The sequence below is a fragment of the Podarcis tiliguerta genome, assembly GCF_965153285.1.
Source record: "Podarcis tiliguerta genome assembly, chromosome: 5".
Classification (NCBI taxonomy): Eukaryota; Metazoa; Chordata; class Lepidosauria; order Squamata; family Lacertidae; genus Podarcis; species Podarcis tiliguerta.
The window spans coordinates 95,130,091-95,153,836 of NC_139538.1; the positions used below are offsets into that span (position 1 = coordinate 95,130,091).

General features: G+C 43.3%; 2 protein-coding genes across 3 annotated transcripts in view; both read left to right on the top strand.

Moving 5' to 3' along the window:
- PARVB (parvin beta) overlaps window positions 1–23,746 on the top strand; it is a 97,136-nt gene that overhangs the window by 26,817 nt on the left and 46,573 nt on the right. The gene's annotated exons all lie outside the window — the stretch shown is intronic.
- SAMM50 (SAMM50 sorting and assembly machinery component) lies at window positions 2,859–23,650 on the top strand. 2 transcript variants are annotated; one of them, XM_083440838.1, is made up of 15 exons: window positions 2,859–3,036; window positions 6,169–6,279; window positions 6,996–7,097; window positions 8,181–8,268; window positions 10,921–11,027; window positions 12,104–12,234; window positions 14,225–14,312; window positions 15,458–15,586; window positions 17,138–17,209; window positions 17,454–17,540; window positions 18,923–18,993; window positions 19,379–19,446; window positions 20,402–20,548; window positions 21,243–21,384; window positions 23,457–23,650. In XM_083440838.1, the coding sequence occupies exons 1-15, from the start codon at window positions 3,016–3,018 to the stop codon at window positions 23,500–23,502; spliced, it is 1,410 nt and encodes a 469-aa protein (XP_083296964.1). In that variant the 5' UTR covers window positions 2,859–3,015; the 3' UTR covers window positions 23,503–23,650. The 2 variants fall into 2 exon arrangements, with proteins under 2 accessions (XP_083296964.1, XP_083296965.1); XM_083440839.1 differs by lacking the exon at window positions 2,859–3,036 and adding an exon at window positions 4,669–4,695.

Sequence of the window (23,746 nt, forward strand, 5' to 3'; positions counted from 1 at the left end):
GCACTTAATCATTCATACATTTTATTTAGTAGAGAATGAATGAGGTGTTTCATAACATGGAGATAAAGGTAAAGGGACCCCTGACCATTAGGTCCAGTCATGGCCGACTCTGGGGTTGCGGCGCTCATCTTGCTTTATTGGCCAAGGGAGCCGGCGTACAGCTTCCGGGTCATGTGGCCAGCATGACTAAGCCGCTTCTGGCGAACCAGAGCAGCGCATGGAAACGCCGTTTGCCTTTCCACCAGAGCGGTACCTATTTATCTACTTGCACTTTGACGTGCTTTCGAACTGCTAGGTTGACAGGAGCAGGGACTGAGCAACGGGAGCTCACCCCGTCGCAGGGATTCGAACCGCCGACCTTCTGATCGGCAAGTCCTAGGCTCTGTGGTTTAACCCACAGTGCCACCCACGTCCCTAACACGGAGATTAGTTGCCTTTAAAAACTATTAATGTTTTTACATATTAAGGTATGGGCTCATACCTGTTTTACACAGGTGAACTATGAGGACTCTCTCAGATGAAGGATATAATGCACCCAAACTTAGATAGCACATGCTTAAATTGAACCAAACTTTGGCTAAATAGAATCTAAAAGAGTGGCCTAAAATGTGTGCATTTTCAAGCTACACATTTTCAAATGTGTGTATTTTTGCTTTGGGCAAGATAAAGTGATGTAACACATTTAATAAATAAAAGTAACAACAACAACAATGTACGAGTAGGTGGGACTGAAGAAAATCTTGGCTCTATCCCAGGAGTCTGGAGTGTTTAGAGCCTGCTACAAAACTACAATTCCCACAATACTTTGCCTGAAAATTTTGGGTGGGGCAGTGAGTCATCTCAGTGGCTGGTATCTGAATACGGCATGGGTGTAAGTTTGGGAGCCTTTTGCCTTCTCCCAAGGGCCCAATCACAGGAGGATAGGAAATGTTGGGGTACACTATCACAGCCCTTCACATAACAACTGACATGACTGACAGCGCCTTCTCGGTGGCTGCGCCAAGACTTTGGAACTTTGTTGGCAATCGCCCAGAGACAATTTATTCCAACAGGCTGTTTGTGAACTGACTACTATTAATTAAAGGTCTGGTGCTGTGCTGTTTTTAATTGTAATTATCTGCATGTTTTCATTGGATTAAAAAATAAAATGTTTTAATTCTATTCATGTTTCATTGCTTTTTAAACGATTGTCCCATCTTTCAACTGTTATTATTTCATCTGCAAGCTGCATTGACTCCGTATCAGGGAAAACAGTGGCGTATGTATGTATGTATGAATAAAATAAATAAATAAGGAATTTCTGCTTGTGAGTTCCAATTGCAAAGTCCAGCATACAATTCTCTTGCCAAGGAGATGCCCGGGGATGGAGTGACCGATGGATAATAAACGTTAATTGCAACTTCATCAGAGAAACATGGAGCTTCCTTGGTACTTTTAGAACCCCAATTTCATTTTTGCCTTCGGTAGAAGTGAAATCTGTCTGTGGAATGTAGAAACGCACTGTTTTTACTTTAGGCAGCAGAAATAAGAAGGCAGCGGCACAGTAACAAAGTGCTTGCTCTTTCTAATTTTGTGTTTACGGGAAAGGATGGGCTTCCTTTTTTATTTCGAGCAGTAAGGATGCAACGGAGAATTGCGACAAGCAATGCAGAGTAAGGTGGCGAGTAAGTCAGATCTTTTCTTGCACTCCTGTGGCAGCAGGAAGGAGAGGGATCCTGACCCATAGGGGGTGTGCAGAGGGTGCAATTCTCACGACAGGAGGTGCAATCCCTTCCATCGCAGGCAGCACCAGAAGACAGATCGACACGTGCTTTTGAATCGTGCTGTTGGATGCGAAACGCGAGCGACGGATTGGGACCGCAAAGTGAAATTTTAAGTAGATCGGCCTTTGCCTGCTGCAAACCTGCGTGTGGCATGTCTGCCTTTTACGCTGAGGGTTTGGGGCTTGGGATCCAAACGACTCTCAGCCCATAACTGTCAACTTTTCCCTTTTTTTAAAAAAAGGGAAATTCCCTTATTCCGAATAGGATTCCTCGCAAGAAAAGGGAAAAGTTGACAACTATGTCTCAGCCATTCACCGCTAACCTGCAAGATGGCTCTGTGGTCTCATGGGGCACGACGTTCACAATCCTGTAAAGGCATTTAGCGTGGCAATTATAAAAGCGCTATTTAAAAAACCTCTCTTTGCTGGAGGAGGCGCGCAGCCGCTTCTTCCGGCGACGCCAATCCGCCCAATTTCCACGGTCAGCTCCTGCTGCCCTAACTAACCCGGGGGGGGGCAGAGGTAGGGTTCAGACGTGAACCCGAGTGCCCGAGAGATGGGGGCACCGGAGGCGAAGCGCACATCGGCTCCCCGCACATCTGCAGAAGCGAAGCAGGGTCCGCTCGGGTCCCATATCTTAGTGTTCCCCAACCTTGGGCCTCCAGCTGTTTTTGGACTACAATTCCCATCATCCTTGACCACTGGTCTTGCTAGCGAGGGATGATGGGAGTTGTAGTCCAAAAACAGCTGGAGGCCCAAGGTTGGGGATCTGACGCGTGTTGGGATTCCTGCATGGCAGCGCGCTTGGTCTAGATGACCCTCGGGGGTCCCTGCCCACTCTTACAACTCCTGCGCGCCTAGGATTCTGCATGGGGATCCGCTGCCCCCCTGCGGACCCTGCTGCCCGAGGCAGGGCCTCGTCTGGCCTCGTGGGAGGGCTCGCCCTACCATTAGCCAGTTCCCTCATACATCCCGGAAGCTGGCGGCTATTCATCTCTCTTCACGTTTCTTTTCTCTACGGTCTCGGCGTCCTTCCTTTCCGCGCTCTCCTCCTTCGGTCCCCGCCTCCTTCCGCCCCGGCCTGGCCAATCAGACTCGTTCTGCCGCCGACGCGCTTTCCTGTCATGGCCGCCGCCCCGCGCTGCAGCTTCTCCTCCTGAGGGACCGTCGCGGCGCTTCTTCCCTCGCCCGCCGCTCCCTCGCCGGCTCTCCCGCTCGCTCTGCCGGCCGCTCGGCGTCGCTGAGAGGCGGCCATGGGCACCGTCCACGCGCGGGTAAGGAGCGCCCGGCGCCGCGGGCTTAGCCGGCGAAGGCGGCGACCTTGGGCGGAGGAGGGATCGGGGCCGCCAAGGTAGCGGAGGCACCCGCCGCCCCGCGCGCCCTCACGTGCACGCGCGCACCGGGGCCGCGCCCCTCCGCTGAAACAACGCCCGGCGGCTCGGGACAGCGTTCCTCTGAGCATGTGAAGAATTCCTCCTCCTCCTAGGATTATTGTCATTGGGGGTTTTTTTTATGGCCGCCACCTGAAAAGGATATGGTCTCTTTTGAGCATGTGCAGAATCCCCACCCCCTTTTTTAGGGCGCTCCTTAAAAACAATACCGAACATTCCGAGCAGCGTTTTCCTGAGCATGTGCAGAGTGTGACCTTGAGAATGTGCAAAGGCGCCCGTGAAGGGGTGCGCTGTGGAATCCGGTGCCTCCACTCCAGGCTTCCTTCCTTCCTTGGGTAGTGGTGGACTTTGCACATAGAATCATAGAATCATAGAGTTGGAAGAGACCACAAGGGCCATCGAGTCCAACCCCCTGCCAAGCAGGAAACACCATCAGAGCACTCCTGACATATGGTTGTCAAGCCTCTGCTTAAAGACCTCCAAAGAAGGAGACTCCACCACACTCCTTGGCAGCACATTCCACTGTCAAACAGCTCTTACTGTCAGGAAGTTCTTCCTAATGTTTAGGTGGAATCTTCTTTCTTGTAGTTTGGATCCATTGCTCCGTGTCCGCTTCTCTGGAGCAGCAGAAAACAACCTTTCTCCCTCCTCTATGTGACATCCTTTTATATATTTGAACATGGCTATCATATCACCCCTTAACCTCCTCTTCTCCAGGCTAAACATGCCCAGCTCCCTTAGCCGTTCCTCATAAGGCATCGTTTCCAGGCCTTTGACCATTTTGGTTGCCCTCCTCTGGACCCGTTCCAGTTTGTCAGTGTCCTTCTTGAACTGTGGTGCCCAGAACTGGACACAGTACTCCAGGTGAGGTCTGACCAGAGCAGAATACAGTGGCACTATTACTTCCCTTGATCTAGATGCTATACTCCTATTGATGCAGCCCAGAATTGCATTGGCTTTTTTAGCTGCCGCGTCACACTGTTGGCTCATGTTAAGTTTGTGGTCAACCAAGACTCCTAGATCCTTTTCACATGTACTGCTCTCAAGCCAGGTGTCACCCATCTTGTATTTGTGCCTCTCATTTTTTTTGCCCAAGTGCAATACTTTACATTTCTCCCTGTTAAAATTCATCTTGTTTGTTTTGGCCCAGTTCTCTAATCTGTCAAGGTCGTTTTGAAGTGTGATCCTGTCCTCTGGGGTGTTAGCCACCCCTCCCACCAGAGGCACTGCTCTGGTGCCTCAAGCCTTTGGAACAAGGAAGGAGGAGGGAGAGGAGGGGTTTCGGCCAGCTGACTTGGACTGGCTTGCGTGGAGCCTGGGAGGCTCCTGCTTCCTCTAAGGAGCCTTAATTGATAATTCTCCAAAGTGGTGCTGCCTGTGATGGCGTCTCTGGTGGGACTGCTGCAGTGCTTTCCTTGGCAGCACAGTATTTACACACCTGTTGTGAATGTAAAGTCTTCATGACACACCCACGTGCATCTCACTGACTTGAAGGTGGCACACACACTTTGCATCTTAAACATCAGGAAGATGTTTCTGACAGCAAGAGCTGTTCCAGCTCCCTCAAAAGGTATTGTTTTCCTTGGGGGGTTTTTGAAGCAAAGGGATGCTGTTTTGATTCCTGTATTGCACAGGGTTGGATTAGAGGACCTCGGGGTCCCTTCCAACTCTACAATTCTGTGATTTCTAGTACCTGTGAGAATCCTACAGTAGCATAAGTATACAAATTAAGCAGAAAGTGAAATGCAAAAATGTAGACAGAGCAATAACAAAACAGCTACAACTGAACAGTATTTTATGCATAGAAACATGCAAAAAAAAAAAAAACCATTACAAAATGAAACCATTCTGATCTTAAACTACCCCTCTTTTTAGTCATCCTGGCCAATGTTGTTGCCAACTTTTCAACCAAAGCTCTTTTCCAAACATTTTTATATCAATATTGTTTCATAGTGTCTTCAAATTCCTTCAAAAAATTGGCAGTCCCTGCATATTAGAGAATCAAAATGATACATTAACCCAAATGACAATTTGTATTTAAATTACTCCCCCACCACACACTGGATTACAAATTCTGGAGCTTCTCTGTTGCAGCATTAATAGTGTACCTTTATTTCAAAGTAGCTGTCTGAAAAGAATAGAGGTGGGTGAAGTTTTTCAGGGCTATTCAAAGTATACATTTAAAGCTCACATTCAAAAGTACCTTAAGTATAGGGTGACAGTTTCCAGTGGTCTCATATTGAAATGAATTTAGGATTTTGGAAATTAAAGTTTTATGCAGCTTGTGTCAGCTAGTCAAAGAGGGACAACACAGCCAGCACCATAGGTGTCTATAATGGAATGAGAGCCACACCCCAAACATAAATGACCAATGCAGGTTACGTCTAAAAATATATACCTGCTTAAAATCTTAGTGAACGATCTTTCTTTATTAAATAACCCTTCTGAGTTCTGTGAGATACTCATTCTCTAAATAGCACTTATACTGACCAAGTGCATTGTAAAATAAAAAGCAAACTGAAAAATGTAATACTGTGTAAGGCAATGTACATAGGCAACTTTACATAGCAATGTAAAGTTGGAAGATACCCCAAGGGTTATCTAGGAATAGGCAGGAATATACAGCTGGCCTGGATGGGCTCGAACCCACAACCTTAGCATTATCAGCACTACATTCTCTCCAACTGAGCTGACTGACAGGCTTATATTATGCAGTATACATTGTGAGTGGTATCCACTATTGAAACAACTGGATTTAAATAACGTAAGCCTGCCACTTTCAGTGAGTCTACTCTGTTTATGACTTAATTGGATACCATTCCGTTACCACTCTTTCATAATGAAACTGCATGGGGAGACACATACATAGATTCTGGGAACACAACTGCACAAGACTGCATCCTTTTATGGTAAGGTGGATGGAATGGTAAGAGTCACTATAAATACTTGAGGACTTGAAAGACTAAATCCAATTTAACTCAATTGATATATTTGGTGAATTTTTATCCTGTTCAGAGTTTGGAGCCTCTTCCAATGAGCGGACCTGATTTTGGTGCTATAGGGGAAGAAGCTGAACTGGTTGAAGTTGAGCCAGAAACCAAACAGGAAATACTGGAAAATAAAGATGTGAGTATTGGGATACCCCATTGTCTTTCTATTTAACAGTTCACAGTCATTGTAACACAGTCATAATTTTAGTAGGAGCAGAATTCTTACCATTTAGCCATGAATAATTTTCTTCAGGTATTAGTAAACAATTGTGTAAAGAAAATTCTTGGAGAACAGGTGATGTACCTGCAAACTAGAGGTGGGCAAATGTCCCCATCTTCAAAAGGGGGGGGGGGGAGAAGACTACCAATTGGTGAGTTTGACATCAATATCAGGAAAGGTCCTAGAACAAAAAATTGAAGAGTTGGTTTGTAAGCTGTGATTACTAAGACTCAGCATGGGTTTCTCAAAAATAAGTCATTCCAGACAAATTTCATTTCTTTTTTTGATGGAGTTACAAGCTTGGTGAATAAGGGGAATGCTGTGGACATTGTGTATCTTGATCTCAGGAGGGCTTTTGACAAAAGTCCCCTATGATATTCTTGCGAGGAAGCTGTAAAATGTGGGCTTCATCCACAAAATAATGTAAAATCCTGTTTAATAATGATGCTGTTTTTGCCACTTAAAATTCTTGACTTTGATTCATGATGAGACAATGTTCTGTGCTGTCTTGGAATTGTAATTCAATAATTCATTGGTTATGGCACCATTATGTTTTAGTTGAGTAGAAATTCTGGTTGTCCTTGGAATGTTTCCAGGGTTAACATTTTGATGAGAACCATCTTAATTTTTAGGTTGTGGTTCAGCATGTGCACTTTGATGGACTTGGAAGGACTAAAGATGACATTATCATGTATGAAATTGGTGACGTATTCAAGGCTAAAGACCTCATTGATGTAAGTAGTGAAATTAGACTCACTTTCTGAAACCCTCAAAAGCTTGAAAATACTATGAAGTCTAAAAATGTCAGGATCCTTGTTTAATATTACTATTATGTTATTGTTTAGGTCAGGCATAGGCAGTGGCGTAGCGTGGGGGGTGCGGGGGGGGGCCGGCCGCACCGGGCGCAACATCTGGGGGGGGGGGGGCGCGCTCGCACTCGCAGCTCTCTGCCCCTACCTGGCTCACTCTCTCTCTCTCACTGCAGTGCTCGCTGTGCGAATCCGATCCGAGCCGCCAGGTCGCCGCCCACTGTGGAGGGGAGGGTGCCAGGCGTGCGGTGCGGAGAGAGAGCGAGGGACTGTCTGGGGGAGGGACAGTGCAGCGGGGGGCGCAAATTACTTGCCTTGCCCCGGGTGCTGACAACCCACGCTACGCCACTGGGCATAGGCAAACGTGGCCCTCCAGATGTTTAGGGACTACAGCTCCTACAATCCCTAGCTAACAGGACCAGTGGTCAGGGATGATGGGAATTGTAGTCGCAAAACATCTGGAGGGCTGAGTTTGCCTATGCCTGGTTTAAGTCACTTAGCACAGGGCTTCTCTTGACAATTTACAATCTAGGTTAAGAAAAAGGTTAAAAATGACATTCAAAATATAACGACACCTCAGTACACAAAAGACCAACACTAGACAGAAAAGCTTAGCAGCAGCTGACATAAGGCCTTGACGCAGCAGGTTTATGGGCTATACAAACTGACATGCCGAAACAATATTGCAAAACATGCTTTAACAGAAGCATGGGTATTCTTTATAAGCAGATATTCCAGTGTATAAATATGGTGCTAAACTGCAGTCTTACTCTTGCAGACGTAAGCCTCATGAATTCCTGTTACTACTTTTTGAATTTAGTTATACATCAGTGTTATACATGTTGGGGTTGGATGCTAAACTGATTTACATGAGGTCCACTCTGTGTCTTGGAATTCCCATTTGTGTAATGAAAATATAGAGCAGTATGTGAGATAATGAATGTATGCATTTGGCAAATAACTGTTGAACATTTAGTCATTAAGGTGCAAACCTTAAATATTTTGAAGGTTATGAGGAAGTCCCACGAAGCTCGTGAAAAGCTCCTCCGTCTAGGAATTTTTAGACAGGTGGATGTTCTAATTGATACGTGTCAAGGTAATTATCAGTGAGTGTGATTTGTTTTTCCTTGAGTTTTAATATAGCTTTATAGTAGTTTAATATGTGTCATATTTAAATACTTTGAAGGAGGTTAAAATAAATAACTCTTGCAGGAGACCCATTGAAATAAATGGGAGTTAAGTTACCTAAATCCGTTGATTCCAGTAGGTCTACTCTGAGTATAACTAAAATTGGCTATCCCTCCTTTGATAGGTCAGACTATTTTATACATGTGTCCTTCTCAATAGTTCTAGTGTAGCATAAATGAATGGAATGCTTACTTTCAATATATAGATATCAGGCAGCAAAGTATCCATCAGGGTGACATGTTGTATTTGTTTTCATTGAGTTCTATAACTATTTGTGTAGCGCTAGCCTTGGCACTGAGCTTGCCCCCAATTAAAACATGGTGCTGGTTTGCTGCCATCTAGACCAGCCTTCCCCAGATTGGTGCCCTCCAGAGGGCTTGGACTGCAACTTCCATCAGCGCCAGCTACTATGGCACATAATCAGGAATAATGGGAGTTGTAGTCCAAAACCTTCGCAGGATAAAAGGATAGTGAAGTTTGATACAGATTTCACCTTATTAATCAGCTGAAATTGTGAGGGTAGAAGACCCAGTACTAGAATCATAGAATCATAGAATCATAGAATTGGAAGAGACCACAAGGGCCATCGAGTCCAACCCCCTGCCAAGCAGGAAACACCATCAGAGCACTCCTGACATATGGTTGTCAAGCCTCTGCTTAAAGACCTCCAAAGAAGGAGACTCCACCACACTCCCTGGCAGCAAATTCCACTGTCGAACAGCTCTTACTGTCAGGAAGTTCTTCCTAATGTTTAGGTGGAATCTTCTTGTAGTTTGCATCCATTGCTCCATGTCCGCTTCTCTGGAGCAGCAGAAACAACCTTTCTCCCTCCTCTATGTGACATCCTTTTATATATTTGAACATGGCTATCATATCCCCCCTTAACCTCCTCTTCTCCAGGCTAAACATGCCCAGCTCCCTTAGCCGTTCCTCATAAGGCATCGTTTCCAGGCCTTTGACCATTTTGGTTGCCCTCCTCTGGACACGTTCCAGTTTGTCAGTGTCCTTCTTGAACTGTGGTGCCCAGAACTGGACACAGTACTCCAGGTGAGGTCTGACCAGAGCAGAATACAGTGGCACTATTACTTCCCTTGATCTAGATGCTATACTCCTATTGATGCAGCCCAGAATTGCATTGGCTTTTTTAGCTGCCGCGTCACACTGTTGGCTCATGTCAAGTTTGTGGTCAACCAAGACTCCTAGATCCTTTTCACATGTACTGCTCTCAAGCCAGGTGTCACCCATCTTGTATTTGTGCCTCTCATTTTTTTTGCCCAAGTGCAATACTTTACATTTCTCCCTGTTAAAGTTCATCTTGTTTGTTTTGGCCCAGTTCTCTAATCTGTCAAGGTCGTTTTGAAGTGTGATCCTGTCCTCTGGGGTGTTAGCCACCCCTCCCAGTTTGGTGTCATCTGCAAATTTGATCAGGATGCCCTTGAGTCCATCATCCAAGTCGTTGATAAAGATGTTGAATAAGACCGGGCCCAAGACAGAACCCTGTGGCACCCCACTAGTCACTCTTCTCAAAAGAAAGAAGTACCAGGACTGGATCGGGATAGCTTGACCACAGTTGTCCATGTATTGGTAACCTCACAGTTGGAGTACTCCAGTTCACTCTGTGTGGAGCTCCGCTTGGGGTTGGTCTGGAGGCTGCTGCTGGTGGAGAACGTGGCGGCTAGGTTGCATTTGTGGGCAGACGACTGCCAGCATAGAACACCCTGCTTGTAGGATTTGCACTAGCTGCCAAGTCTGCTGCCAGGCTGAGTTCAAGGTTTTGATACTAACATGTAAGGCCCTATACAGCAGTATCAGGTTTTGTGGGAGGCTTATCCCTACATACTTGGCAGGGCCTTGTGGTCTGTGGAGAAACTTCTCCTGCAAGTTCCAAGATCTTAGAAACCTTCTCTGCAGTAACTTGGAGCAGGGAGTTTAGTGTAGCTGTCCCTGTTCTATGGAATAGCATTCCTGTTCAGATAATGACAGGCACCACTATTTGTACATTATGAAAACATTCAAAGATTCCCGCCCCCCGGCTTTCCCATCCGGATTAATGGGTCCTTGCCATGAGTGTCTGTTCTGTATTGCTTTAGTTTTGTTTTAAATGTATCAGCTAGTTATTGTTTTTTAAAACTTTTGCTGCTGTTTTTTTGTTATTATATATCACCTTGGGATGATTGTGTAAAGAGTGATTAATAAATTAATTATGATAATAAAAATAAAGGAAATGTTATAAGAGGCCAGAGGGAAGTATGGTAAGGCACACAGATCTCTGCTCCTGTCCTGTCCTGATCTGTGAGGTTTGTGCTTAAATCTTCTAGTAAATCTGTTTAGTATTATAGAAAGTCAAATGCATGGGATAAATCTATTTGGGGTATTAGCTTCTGTGAAGGCATTTTTCTGAGTGGTGTATTTAACTGTGAAAACTTAATTTAGGTATTACATATGTTATTTAAAGTATTTTAAGAAGCTACCTAAGAAACAGTGTATTTTAATAATTAGAAATGTCAAACTGGATTTAAAAAATTGTTTTCTTTACTAATACGTCTGTCTCTGTATTTAGGAGATGATGCCCTTCCAAATGGTTTAGATGTAACATTTGAAGTAACAGAACTGAGAAGATTAACTGGAAGTTATAATACTATGGTTGGCAATAATGAAGGGAGCATGGTATGACCTGCTTAACAACCTCCTGCAATCTAAGTTGTGGTGATATGATATATGCTAGTTTATCATAAGTGATTTAAATTAATTTTGGTAAAACAGATTTCCCTCTCCAATCATAAATACATTGTATTTGGAATGAGAGTTCCATTAAAATAAATGAGATGTGTATGTGTTCATTTTTTTTCTGTTTATTCTACAGTTGTCCTAGAAATCTCTGATCTCTTGACTGCTTTTATTGTGTAGAAATATGCTGAGACTGTAAATAATTGCAATATTTTATTCCAAGCTGAAAACATAATTTTTTCAATTGAGTGCTTATTATTATATAATGTCATATTGTTATGAGATTCAATGAAGGGAGGTTTCAGTTGAAATCAGAAGCTTGTAGTCAGGAAATCTACATGTTTTCAAAAACTGATGCTTCTATAAATTTAGAACATGATTGACAGCTCTGTGTGAACATTACAAAAAATGCTTTAGGGTTCCAATTTGAGAAACTTGCAATGATTTATGTATTTTCTCATCTTTCATACATTTGACAGCAATATGATCACTGGTACTTTACCTATGGTGTATAATATATTTTTCTGGGTTTTTTTTATGGAGAAGCTTGAGATAATGGTAAAAGGGATATTTTAACTACTTGAAAACTGCAAAGTTTCCATATTAATTGGGTTTTAAAATTCACACTATTTAAAATGTCACAAATAGCAATAGGCTGTAGTCACAGCTTCTGCAAAGGAGCTTGCAGAAGGTGAGTCCCCTCCCAGGATTTTCACCATTGCAGCTCTGTGGGCTGTGCTTTCTGTGACAGTAGTCATATTTCTCTTCCCATGCCTCCAAATGGCTTCTGGGATATTGAGGGGGACAGATAGACCAAGATGGCACCTGGAATCTGCTCAATGCCAGAGCCCAGGTGGGGTAGCATAGTGATAAAAAACATTTAAAGGGGGGTGCAGAGCAGGTATCCTTTGCCACTGGAAACATTTGTGTGCAGCAAAAAACTACAGAAAACGGTTAAGTGCGCAAGTGTCTTGGCAAAGTTGTACATGCTTCAGTGCTTATTCTGGCTCTTGCAGGTACTTGGACTCAAACTCCCGAATATATTTGGACGTGCCGAGAAGGTGACATTTCAGTTCTCCTATGGCACAAAGGAAACTTCATATGGTCTTTCTTTCTTCAAACCACAGCCTGGTCACTTTGAAAGAAAGTAAGATACCTTCAGAATGTAGTAAGGTTTCAATGCTATGTACATCTATTTAGAAAAACCCTAGACCCTTGAAAATGTATTGTAAGTGGTGCGCAACAAAGGACAATAAAATCACCAGTATACCCCCCATTTTTTGAAAGATAAGCTACTTAAGGTAGTGACCCCAATACTCAATACATTCACTCTCATCTGCAGTTGGTCACACTGAGAGTAGTTGGTAACAGCTTTCACTGCTATGACCGTTAGCAAATATTTTAAGGCATGTGTCAACAGATTGGGCCATACCCAGTACTTCAGCTCTGCTTATACAGTGGACTTAGTGTGAACAACAGAGCTTATTCTCCTGTCTGCTCCCCACCCACTCACCCCTGTGTACCCTAACTCTGGAGGCTTGGGGTTATGTGTGTTGTGGCTGGAGAGGAAACAGAAGTTCCACATTGGATACAGCCCAGTGTCTTGCACCTTAGTTCCAACAAAAGAGTTCTTAAGGCAGTTTACATGGTAGAATTTACTTCTCAGTTTTCATTCTCTATGCTTTTCCTTGAATGGGACATTTCTTGACTCCTGTAGGTCTTACCAGGCAGATGGGCATCAGATGTTTCTGGTTCTCTGGCCTCCCAGCTGCCATTGCTGTTGAAGTCTTGCATAAAGTCCTTCTTCTCCCTTCTATCTGCTACTGTTGCCTTGCCAGGCTTTCAGCAGCCTGGAAAACTCCCCTCTGGTGATGTGTTTCTGAGCACCAGGCCTCAGTAGAACATGTTAATGCCCAAATTGGGTATGGGCTTTTGGAGTTATTCCCATGGATAGAAAGTCTGTTTCACAACTTTATTATTATCATTATTAAAAATACTGTATCTAGCTTTAGCCCAGGAGATTTTTTTTGAGCAAACATTTTGAGTGACGAATTCAACTATATTTTTTACATGTATACATACAGGGCAGTGATTCCTCACACCATGTGTGCAAAGTATTACATTGGAACTAATTCTGCATTAATTAGGTTATATTTCTATGTTTTTCCATAGAAACTTTGGAGAAAGTGAGCACGATATCTTGCTGTTTAGCTTCTATCTCTTGTTTCAGCTAATGCTAAGTCAAATACAGTATCATTCTGTTTTGACATGTTTGCAAGTAAATCTAGTCTGCGCTAACAGCTATATATCTGTCCACTCGCACAAAGTTAATGAAAGGCAGCTCAGTTTGTTTCATCCCTCCCATATGTTCTTAAGCTTTCAACAGTTTTTGTCGAATCCAAAAACAGTAAAATTTCATGATAAAATGGCAAATTGCCTTTTCTCATCAAATAGTTCTGTTCAGAAAGTTAATGTAGATGTCTTGGCTTCTAGCACTTTAAGAGACCGCTGCTGTGGAGTGTTAAGCTTGCGCAGCTCCTTCTACAACTATCTGCATTTCACTGTTAACACTGAAAGTAAATTAAGTTGATTAATGATGACATATGAGAATTATCTTCCATTTTCTGTAACCAACTTATTAATTGGTTTTTAAGCTATTAAAGGATTTTGTACAGTACTATTGTAAGCAACCCTTCTGTGGTTTAGCTATTTAGATCTAACTTAAGGGCTCCAGTTCTAGCTTGAAGGCATAGCTGGCGCTAGTCTCTTGTCCTGCTAGTGGTGAACCACCATTCTGCTAGCATTTCATCTCTTGCCTTCCTGGCTCATTTAGTAAGAGACAGAGAGTGTCTGTGAGGCATATGGTGAAATAGGATTGTTGACCTTACAGCACAGAAGGTTAGTTTGGAGGTCCAGGAACTTGAACCATGAGTGCAATCGTAACATCTTTCCTTTAAGGATTTTACAATGACAAATGTGGCAGAGCCGTACTGCCTTGTCCTGCTTGCCAAGTAAAGAGTTCTTTTTATCTGCTATAGGTAAAGTTAAGCAGTGCCGTAGGTGTGATCTTATGAAACACTTGTCCTTCAGCTCCTTTCTTTGTTGTAGTAATCCAAATCTCAATGTTCTGTTTCTAGCTTTTCTCTCAATCTGTATAAAGTAACCGGGCAATTTCCTTGGAGTTCTCTTCGTGAAACTGATAGAGGAATATCAACAGAATTCAATGTAGGTAAAATAGCACTACTTGTTTATGGTTGGCTGGGGAGAGAGAAATCCACAAATTTGGTTATCTGCAGTGACAGTGCCTCTCTGTCTGGCAGCTGCCCTCACTCAAACCAAGTTTTCTCTCTCAAGTTTATTGAAGATTGCAGAGAACTCAGGAGGGGAAATATTTGTGCTGGGCATTATAGACTTCACCTTTCCTTTCTCTCTCATCTTCTTGCTTCATCTTCTGCATTGCTAAAATTGAGGTGGGGGAGTAGAAGGCAATGGAAGCAGCATTTTTAAAATGAAGCAGATGATACTTTTCCTGCTCTGTTGTTGCTCCAGTGCTGCCTCCTGGAACTGGCAAATCCTTGCATGGATTTCAACAGCCCAGCATCTCCTTTCTGTGAGAATTCACTGAGTTAGCTGATGCCTGCTGCTTGCCTCGGCTCCAGTCCAGATGAGAGCCTAGCAACTCTCTTGAAAGGAGCTAGCAGCCCGGCACCTTCCTCACAAAAAGCCAGCTCACCCGGCTAGCACCTGTCCTCAAGAGAGAAGCCAGGTGAACCGGGGAGGAGACCGTCAAAGCAAAGTACCTTAGCAGCAGCTCCTATAGTCTGAGTTGGCTCTTCTAAGACTGGCTGCATTGCCAGTAAACCCAGTGCTCCTGCTCATAAAGATATACCGTATTTTTCGCCCCATAGGGTGCACTGGCCCATAGGATGCACCTAGTTTTCTTGGGGGGAAATAAAGAAAAAAAAATTATTCCCCCCCCCCCAGGTGCGGGGCTGGGGCGGGGGAAACCCGAGCTTCCCCCGACCCCAGCCCCCAGAACAGGCTGCTATCTGCAAGCCGTGGGAGAGCTGCGCGAAGCTGGAAGCCTGGGGCGTGCTGAGCTCAGCACGCCCCAAGCTTCTGGGTGCAGGCTAGTGGATAGCTTCCTGAAGCCTGGAGAGCGAGAGGGGTCGGTGCGCACCGACCCCCCCCCCCGCTCTCCAGGCTTCAGCGAAAGCCTGCATTCGCCCCATAGGACGCACACACATTTCCCCTTCATTTTTGGAGGGGAAAAACTGCGTCCTATAGGGGAAAAAATACAGTATGTGAAAGATGCTGAAAATATGTAAATGTTTTCTCATTCATAATTAAAGAAATTGTTTCTTTTACAGTTTCCCATATGGAAGACGAACCACACGCTAAAATGGGAGGGTGTCTGGAGGGAGCTTGGCTGCCTTGCAAGAACAGCATCATTTTCTGTCCGAGAAGAAAGTGGACATTCACTCAAGTCATCTGTGTCTGTAAGTTTTTGCTATTTGGAATATGAATTTTTGAACTATGACAAATGCTGACGAATAGTACCACATTAATTAAGCCAAATGCAATAGTGCTGAAATAATGGTTCCTTATGACACCTGTTGTCCATTCTTGCCCAAGAGCAATAGAGATTCAGGTCTATACGGATATGAGGAAAGCTGATTTTTGTACTGAATGATATATATATATTTCAGATTGCAGCATCTTTATCCATTTATTCATTTATATATACTTTTATATTTATAATTTTCTACTTATATTATTGTTATAAGGTTTCACAACATACCTAATATTTTCAGTTCATTGTAAGGGTACATTTCCTAACATGAAGATAGACACAACTTTCTTAATAGCAGTTGCTTTTTCACATGCAAAGGGAACCTGGCTTTGCTGTATGTCTTGCATAGTTAATAGCTGAAGTGGCAATTGTATATTTATTCACGATAAGAGCTGCAAGGTTCAATTGATCTATCAAAATGTTTACTTGACTAAAATATGCCATTGCTAATAATAAAAAATATTATTATTATTATTATATATTTTTTTAATTAAACATCTTGGAGGTCCCAGGCCACAGAGAGGTTAGGCTGGCCTCAACCAGAGCCAGAGCTTTTTCGGCTGTGGCTCCGATCTGGTGGAACACTCTGTCACAAGAGACTAGTGCCCTGCGGGACTTGACATCTTTCCACAGGGCCTGCAAGACAGAGCGGTTCCACCAGGCCTTTGGCCAGGGCACAGCCTGACTCCCTCCTTAGGCAATCTTCACAGAACTCTAGCTCAATGGTTGCCATTAATTTGATTGGAATTAATTTTATAATGAAATTATTTTAGAATGTTGTATTATTTTATTGTTGTTAGCCTGGCTTCGGCTGGGGAGGGCGAGATATTAATAAAATTTATTACTTTATTATTATTATTATTATTATTATTATTATTAGTCAGGGGAGCATCATTTTAAGGGAGGCATCCCCCCCCCCATTATCTCACATGGGAGGGGACTGAATATTGTAAGAGTTGCCTTTTCTTCCACATATCAATAAGTAAGTACGCCTCTCTCTCTTCACTTGCTGAGACAGAGATAACGTTGCAGTGGCTGGTAGTCTTGCTGTGATCCAGCAAACTGCAGATGGGGAACAAATATCTCCTTTGCAGTTTCACATGTGTATTCATACTCCGTTGCCTGTGCACAGTTGGATAACTGGCAGTTGTCACAAGGAATGCAGCCACTCAGTGTAACAAATTGGATCTTGGCCACAGTTTCCACATAATGTGGTAGCTTCATGTTGTCAGTGTACGCTTGGTCTACAAAACTACTCAGTAAAATTCAGAATTAAGGATGAACCATTTATTGCTAGATAATTTTGATTATGCAGTATCACAACATGTTAAGAGTTTAGTAGAATGTTTGCCCAAACGAATAGTGGTGAATAATTTTTCCCTCTATCTCCAATAAGATTCTATGCAATTCAGGAAAAAAGAATGTCACTGTTGACTGTTCCTACCTTATAACATTTCATATGTGTGTTTGTTTATAGCACGCTATGGTAATTGATTCTCGTAACTCTTCAATCTTGCCGAGACGAGGTGCTTTGCTGAAAATAAACCAGGTATTATCAGGTTCTGGAAAATAGCTGTGGGTGGGTGTTTTATATTTGCAATATGAATGCAAAATATGGGACTGTTGGTTGAAGTCCTTTACACTTCAGCTCCCTGCATGATTGAGCTAGCTTTCAAATCAATATTTTGTTTCATATATAGTACCACTAAAATATTAAAACAACAAGTGATTCGTGTGGAAATGTGTTTTGTATTTATATTTCTGTCTTCAAAAGAGTCTGTTTGGTATTTTAGGAGTTGGCTGGCTATACCGGTGGTGATGTGAGTTTTCTGAAAGAGGACTTTGAACTTCAGTTTAACAAGAAGCTCTTGTGGGATTCAGTAAGTACTTGGTGCTATTGGGAGTAAACGATTCATATCATAGTACCTTTTAAAAAAACACCAAATGAAATAAAGTATATTTTTAAAGTTACAAATTGTTTAAAGTACAGCATTTAGCAGTTCAGTTTGGAATCAGTTCAGCCTGCATATTAGGATATAGAAAATGTGTGCATTTTCCTAACAGGGAAAATGCAGGTGTGATAATTGTCATGTAAGTTTTGAAACTTGAGGGAGTTTCAGAAGCAGTTAGTGTTGTGGTGGGGAGGTTTCTTGTTCTAAGAAGCCAGTTTGAATGTGTGTTTGTGTTGGTGTGTGTGTGTGTGTGTGTGAGAGAGAGAGAGAGAGAGAGAGAGAGAGGGAGAATGGCATAGTCCTTTGCTCAACATTAGGCAACTCTTGGCTCCTGACCATAATTTGCAATATATAGGTACAACCTAGAGAAATCCATCTATTTGTGCCCTTTTGATTTTTTAAAAGTGCAATATAGGAAACTAGCCCTTCTTTTAAAAGGCTCCACAATATGAAAGTGGCTCAGGAGTTGGAGCTGGGTTATGTGGAGCCAACCTGTCATTTATACTTTCAATTTGTTGTGAATGTATTGAAACTTATTTTCCACTGGGAATTCTAAGATGAAAAAGGGCCAACATAACAAAAACTATTATTCTGGAAGTAACTGATGTTGCCTCAGAAAGTACATTTTTTAATTTTTTACAAATTCAATAAATGCGAGCCATTTTACTCCTAAAATTTCCTTTTCTTTTCCATCCTGCAGTTGAACCAACTGTGGGTTTATTTCCAAACTTTTAGCTAGCTATTTTTTAACTGTAAGTGGTAAATTGTTCTTTCATGTTGGGGCTGCTAACATGCAGGCAATGACAATTAAGTTCCACACAGGTTCTTTGTTTTATTTAGTCATCTAAATAACACAATAGAATTGCTAAAGGGTTCAAAGTTACAACATAATGGGTTATTAGTGTGATTAATCTAGTTACTACTAGGGTTTCATTCTTAATGAACAAGACCACAAACAGGCCTCATACCTGCATTCGAGGATCCACATCTCCAACATTTATCTGCACATCTGTCATATACAGTGGTACCTCTGGTTGCGAACGGGGTCTGTTCCGGAGGCCCATTCGCAACATGAAAAGAGCGCGACCTAAGGCTGCCTGCATGCGCGGGTTGCAATTTACTGCTTCTGTGCATGCGCGTGACGTCATTTTGCGCTTCTGCACATGTGCAAGTGGCGAAACCCGGAAGTAACCCTTTCCAGTACTTCCGGGTTGCCGCGGGACGTAACCTGAAAGAACGTTACATGAAGTGGATGTAACATGAGGTGTGACTGTATTTTACTCAATCTATGATTGCCTGTCTCTTTAAAGGTTTTATCGACTTCTCTTTGGGGTGGAATGTTGGTTCCTATTGGAGACAAACCATCAAGTATTGCTGATAGGTAAGTAATTCCACTTGCTTTCCTTTGTGTTTGCCTATTGTCTGTCTGGCATAGCATGTAAATAGAAATGATGCATCTCTTGCATCAAGAAATTTGTTTTAAGCATTGATTTTAATGGTACTCATTTGCACGGCTTCCAAACCAAGCTACTTGGCAGTTTGCTTTAATGGCAGCATTTCCTGCATCTCAGAAAAGTTTAGCAAAGGATGGCCAAACTAGGTGTGACAGTGGCACCTCTGTGCGCTTAGACAGGGATATGCCCTGATCATATTGAAAGGGTGGATCTGGAGGTGAGGAGGTGGTTAAGTACAGTTCCTTCTGCCTGCTGTAACACACCTTGTCGCCTGCCACTTCACATGTAGTAACGGCTCTCTTTTCCTTATAGATTTTATCTTGGCGGACCAACAAGTGTGCGTGGATTCAGTATGTACAGCATTGGACCACAAAGTGAAGGTTTGAGACATTTTTAGTGGGCTGCATCATTGTCAATAATTTCACTAGGACCCAGAAAATGGGCTGAGAATACTTGATGATGATGATAGATGGTTGGTCTACCTGATTAGACGGTTTGAGCATATTACACCGAACCTGCCCAACTGCACTGGCTGCCAGTTAGTTTCCAGGCCCAATTCAGAGTGCTGGTTTTGACCTTAAGCAGCTCAGGACTGCAATACTTCAAGGGCTGCCCGCTCTGCACTTGAACCCTGCAATCATTACCTGAGGTTCTTCTTCATCATGTGCCTCCTCTGTGAGAGATCTGGAGGGGCCTTTTCTGCGGTGGCTCCCCATTTGTGGAATGCTCTCCCTAAGGAGGATCACCTGGCACCTTCATTACATGTCTTTAGGTGCCAGGCAAAAACATTCCTCTTCAACCAGACCTTGGGCTATTTATTATTCTATGGCAGAGGTTCCCAAACTTCTCAGACCTACCACCCCCTTTTCAGAAAAATGTTACTCAGTGTCCCCCTGGAAATCTACCTTCTTTAAGTGAACAAACAGAAAGATGCATTGACAAAATTGCCTTCTTTATGTATCTGTATTTCTGCCTACGCCCTACAACATAGTAAAGAAAGATGTTGTTGTAAGTAGGCAGGCAAGCTTCCCAGGCCTGGGTGAAGCCGAAAAGGGTTCACCCAAGCCCTGGAAACCCCTACGCCTCCAGCTTGACCCCCAGTTACAGGTGAGGCATTGTAGCCGTCCCACAATATTGTTCTGAAAGTTGTTCTGTGATCCATTGCCAGCAGGTGGGACCTTCAATAAAGTTTTACAGTGTGTAGTGCTTCTATGGACAATTATGGCAAAAAAGTTGATTTAGCCTAAAGTGACGGAGGATACCTCTTTCTTATACTGAATAGTGTTCTTGAGATTGCTGATGTAGCGAATATTTTGTGCTGTGCTACTCTTCTAGGGGATTACCTGGGAGGTGAAGCTTACTGGGCTGGAGGTCTTCATTTGTACACACCTCTCCCTTTTCGGCCTGGCCGGGGAGGATTCGGAGATCTATTCAGAACACACTTCTTTCTCAACGCTGGCAACCTCTGCAATCTTAATTATGGTAAGAAGCAAATACAGTGGTACCCCGCAAGACGAATGCCTTGGAAGACGAAAAACTCGCAAGACGAAAGAGTTTTTCGTTTTCTGAGGTGCTTCGCAAGACGGATTTTCCTAAGGGCTTGCTTCGCTAGACGAAACGGCCCTGCCTCTCCTGTCATGGCGACGGTCACTGCACGCATGCACGCTCGCTTCCCCGCTCCTCCGGCTCCCTCCCACCTTCCAGCTGACGGTTAGTGCCTCGCGTCGCTGCCCACCCCCCTTGCGCGCTCCCCTCAGAGAGCCATTACCGCCAGCGCCCCTCTCTCCCTGGAGTCGCGCTCCTGAGCCCCGCCGCCCTCCAGCAGCCGCGTCGCGCGGTGGCCACAAGGCGCAGGTGAGTCCGAGGTACCGGCTGCGGCAGCTGTCCTGATTCTCCCCGCCCCTCCCCGCCGTTGTCAGTGTTTAAATGCAGTGGTGCTTCGCAAGACAAAAAAACTCGCATAACGAATTAATTTCGTCTTGCGAGGCACCACTGTACATTGGAGCCCTCCCCCCCCCCTTTTAAGGCATTTTAACTGTTTCTGCAAAAATTATATTTTTTTAATTGAGTGTTTTAAAATAGTTTACTGCCTTGTACCTGGAACAGAACTTGGGCTACTGGCCATGAAAACATTGGGTTATTGTCTCATTCTCATTGGCCTCCTTTCCATTCCCAGGTGAAGGTCCTAAGGCTCATCTTCGTAAACTAGCAGAGTGCATCCGGTGGTCTTACGGTGCTGGAATAGTTCTCAGGCTTGGAAACATCGCTCGATTAGAACTCAATTATTGTATCCCAATGGGAGTACAGAGTGGGGACAGGTATGTTCGGTTATTCTAAAATTGCCTTTGCACCTAATATATATGTTAAAAAAATATAAATAAGGTATTTTACAGCTTCAGAACTGTAAAATCCACTATATGCTCTTCTCTAATTGCATACCAACATAAAAGGGCTGATAGCATATCCTCTGTTCAAGGCCCAGTGACTTGCAAAGCTATGAGATGAAAAAAATACTAGAGAGCTAAAAAAAACCCTAGTGATTCTCTTTTCTCCCCCTCCCTGCCAAGTCATCTAAAACTAGACAGATTTGTTGCTTAATTGCTTCCCTGGAGAGAATGTCACAGGAAAAGCCTTTCTCCTTAAACTTTCTGCAGAAACAGGATTCAGAGCATGACTTCATCTACCTATCATAAAGAGGGTACACTGGCTGATAAGGGAAAACAGTCTGATATAGGTAAATGCAAGGCTTTATAGGTGCATTAGAAACAGCACTTTGAGTCACACTCATACTCATATTAACATCCAGCACAGCTGAGCAACAGTTGGTTTGGTCTTCTTTCTGCACCATCTGTCAACCTAGTTGTATGCTAATGATGTTAGGGACAGTCTCATGGAACACACTAGAGTAATTTGATTTTCAAGAGAACCAAGACATGTTCCTTGTTCTCTGAGAAGGGGTGCAGTTAATATATGAGATGTACACCCGTGTGCAAATTAATTGAAACAAACAATGTAGTTTATTGTACAAAACTTACATTAGTAATGGATATGACCTCCGCTATTTTTAAGCAGCATTTGAACAAGGTTTGGCATGGAGTCTACTAGTTTCGAACAGTCACTGTTGATCTTCGGATCCCAGTACCACACTTGGCTCAGTGCCTGAATGAGCTTCTCCATAGTCGTACAGTCTACAGCACGGAGGCGACTTTTGCCTATAGCCCACAAATTCTCATTGGGATTTACGTCTGGGGAATTCCCTGGCTAATCAAGTACCTGGATTTGCTGCTTTGTCATGAATTTCTTCACCACTTTCGATGTGTGACAGTGGGCAATATCCCAGTACTGTCAGGATACCTCTTTTCCAGCTCTGGAACAACTCTTTTTCATAGAACCTCAATATCAGGCATAGGCAACCTCAGCTCTCCAGATGTTTTGGGACTACAATTCCCATCATCCCTGACCACTGGTCCTATTAGCTAAGGACCATGGGAGTTGTAGTCCCAAAACATCTGGAAGGCTGAGGTTGCCAATGCCTGCTCAATATATTGTGGTGAGCGCATCATTCCTTCTATTTGCTGCAGGCTTCCAACACCATAATGATCCACTGACTTTTCGTGTTCGTTTTGAGTACAGTGGTACCTCAGGTTAAATACGCTTCAGGTTACAGACTCTGTTAACCCAGAAATAGTACCTCGGGTTAAGAACTTTGCTTCAGGATGAGAACAGAAATTGTGCAGTGGCGGCGCGGCAGCAGCAGCAGGAGGCCCCATTAGCAGGAGGTGCTTCGGGTTAAGAACAGTTTCTGGTTAAGAACGGACCTCCGGAATGAATTAAGTACGTAACAAGAGGTACCACTGTACAGGATTACGAGTAAGGTAGAAAACATGCTTTGTTTTAATTAATTTGCACAAGGGTGTAACTGGTAAAAGCTCTCTTGGCCATTGCTGCCTCCTGGGAATCCAGGAGAATTTCTAGACTGCAAATTTCTTCTCAGAAAGTGCATTTTTATCAAGGATGCACAGTTTCATTAGATTCAGCTTCCAAGTTGAAGCACAGTTTCAGAAACAGAACTACCAATGTGAATTTAGGTGGGGAAAAAATGCAATCTGGTCTCATCAGCAAATTTTAGTAGGCTCCTATTTAATTGTCAAGCTTAATGGAGAAGAAAACTTCAGCATGCTCATATGCACTGTTTTAAGTGGGGCTTACTCTCAGGTAAGTGCACATAGGATCACAGCTGAAATCTATAATCTTTAACTAGTGACATAAAGCCAAGAAGTGAGACAAATATTCTGCTTAAAGGTCAGCAAAATGTAAAGCGTTATCTCAAGCTAAAATTGCATTTATTACAGTACATTGCATATCATACTAATTATTTTTGTTTTTCCAGAATATGTGATGGAGTTCAGTTTGGAGCTGGAATAAGATTCTTGTAATGTCACAGTCGTTTCATAATATCACTGGGCCAAAATGAGCTCCTGAGTTCAAGAGTGGCACAAAGATGTCCCAGAGGATTTTACCGAAATATAATTATGTATGAAGGGTTTACTTCAATAAAGAAACTTGCTTTAAAAAGTCCCATAATTGATGGTGTGATGCATTCTTGATTTCTTCAAAAATCAGGACTTGGAAAACAGCAACCTGTAACTCTGTTTGAGGACTCACTTTTGCCAAGGGAGA

Excerpts from the sequence above, each read along its gene's own strand:
- SAMM50 (XM_083440838.1), top strand. The coding sequence starts at position 3,016 with ATGGGCACCGTCCACGCGCGG. Across the intron at positions 7,098-8,180 it reads AGGCTAAAGACCTCATTGAT|GTTATGAGGAAGTCCCACGA; the intron begins GTAAGTAGTGAA and ends AATATTTTGAAG. Across the intron at positions 11,028-12,103 it reads GCAATAATGAAGGGAGCATG|GTACTTGGACTCAAACTCCC; the intron begins GTATGACCTGCT and ends TGGCTCTTGCAG.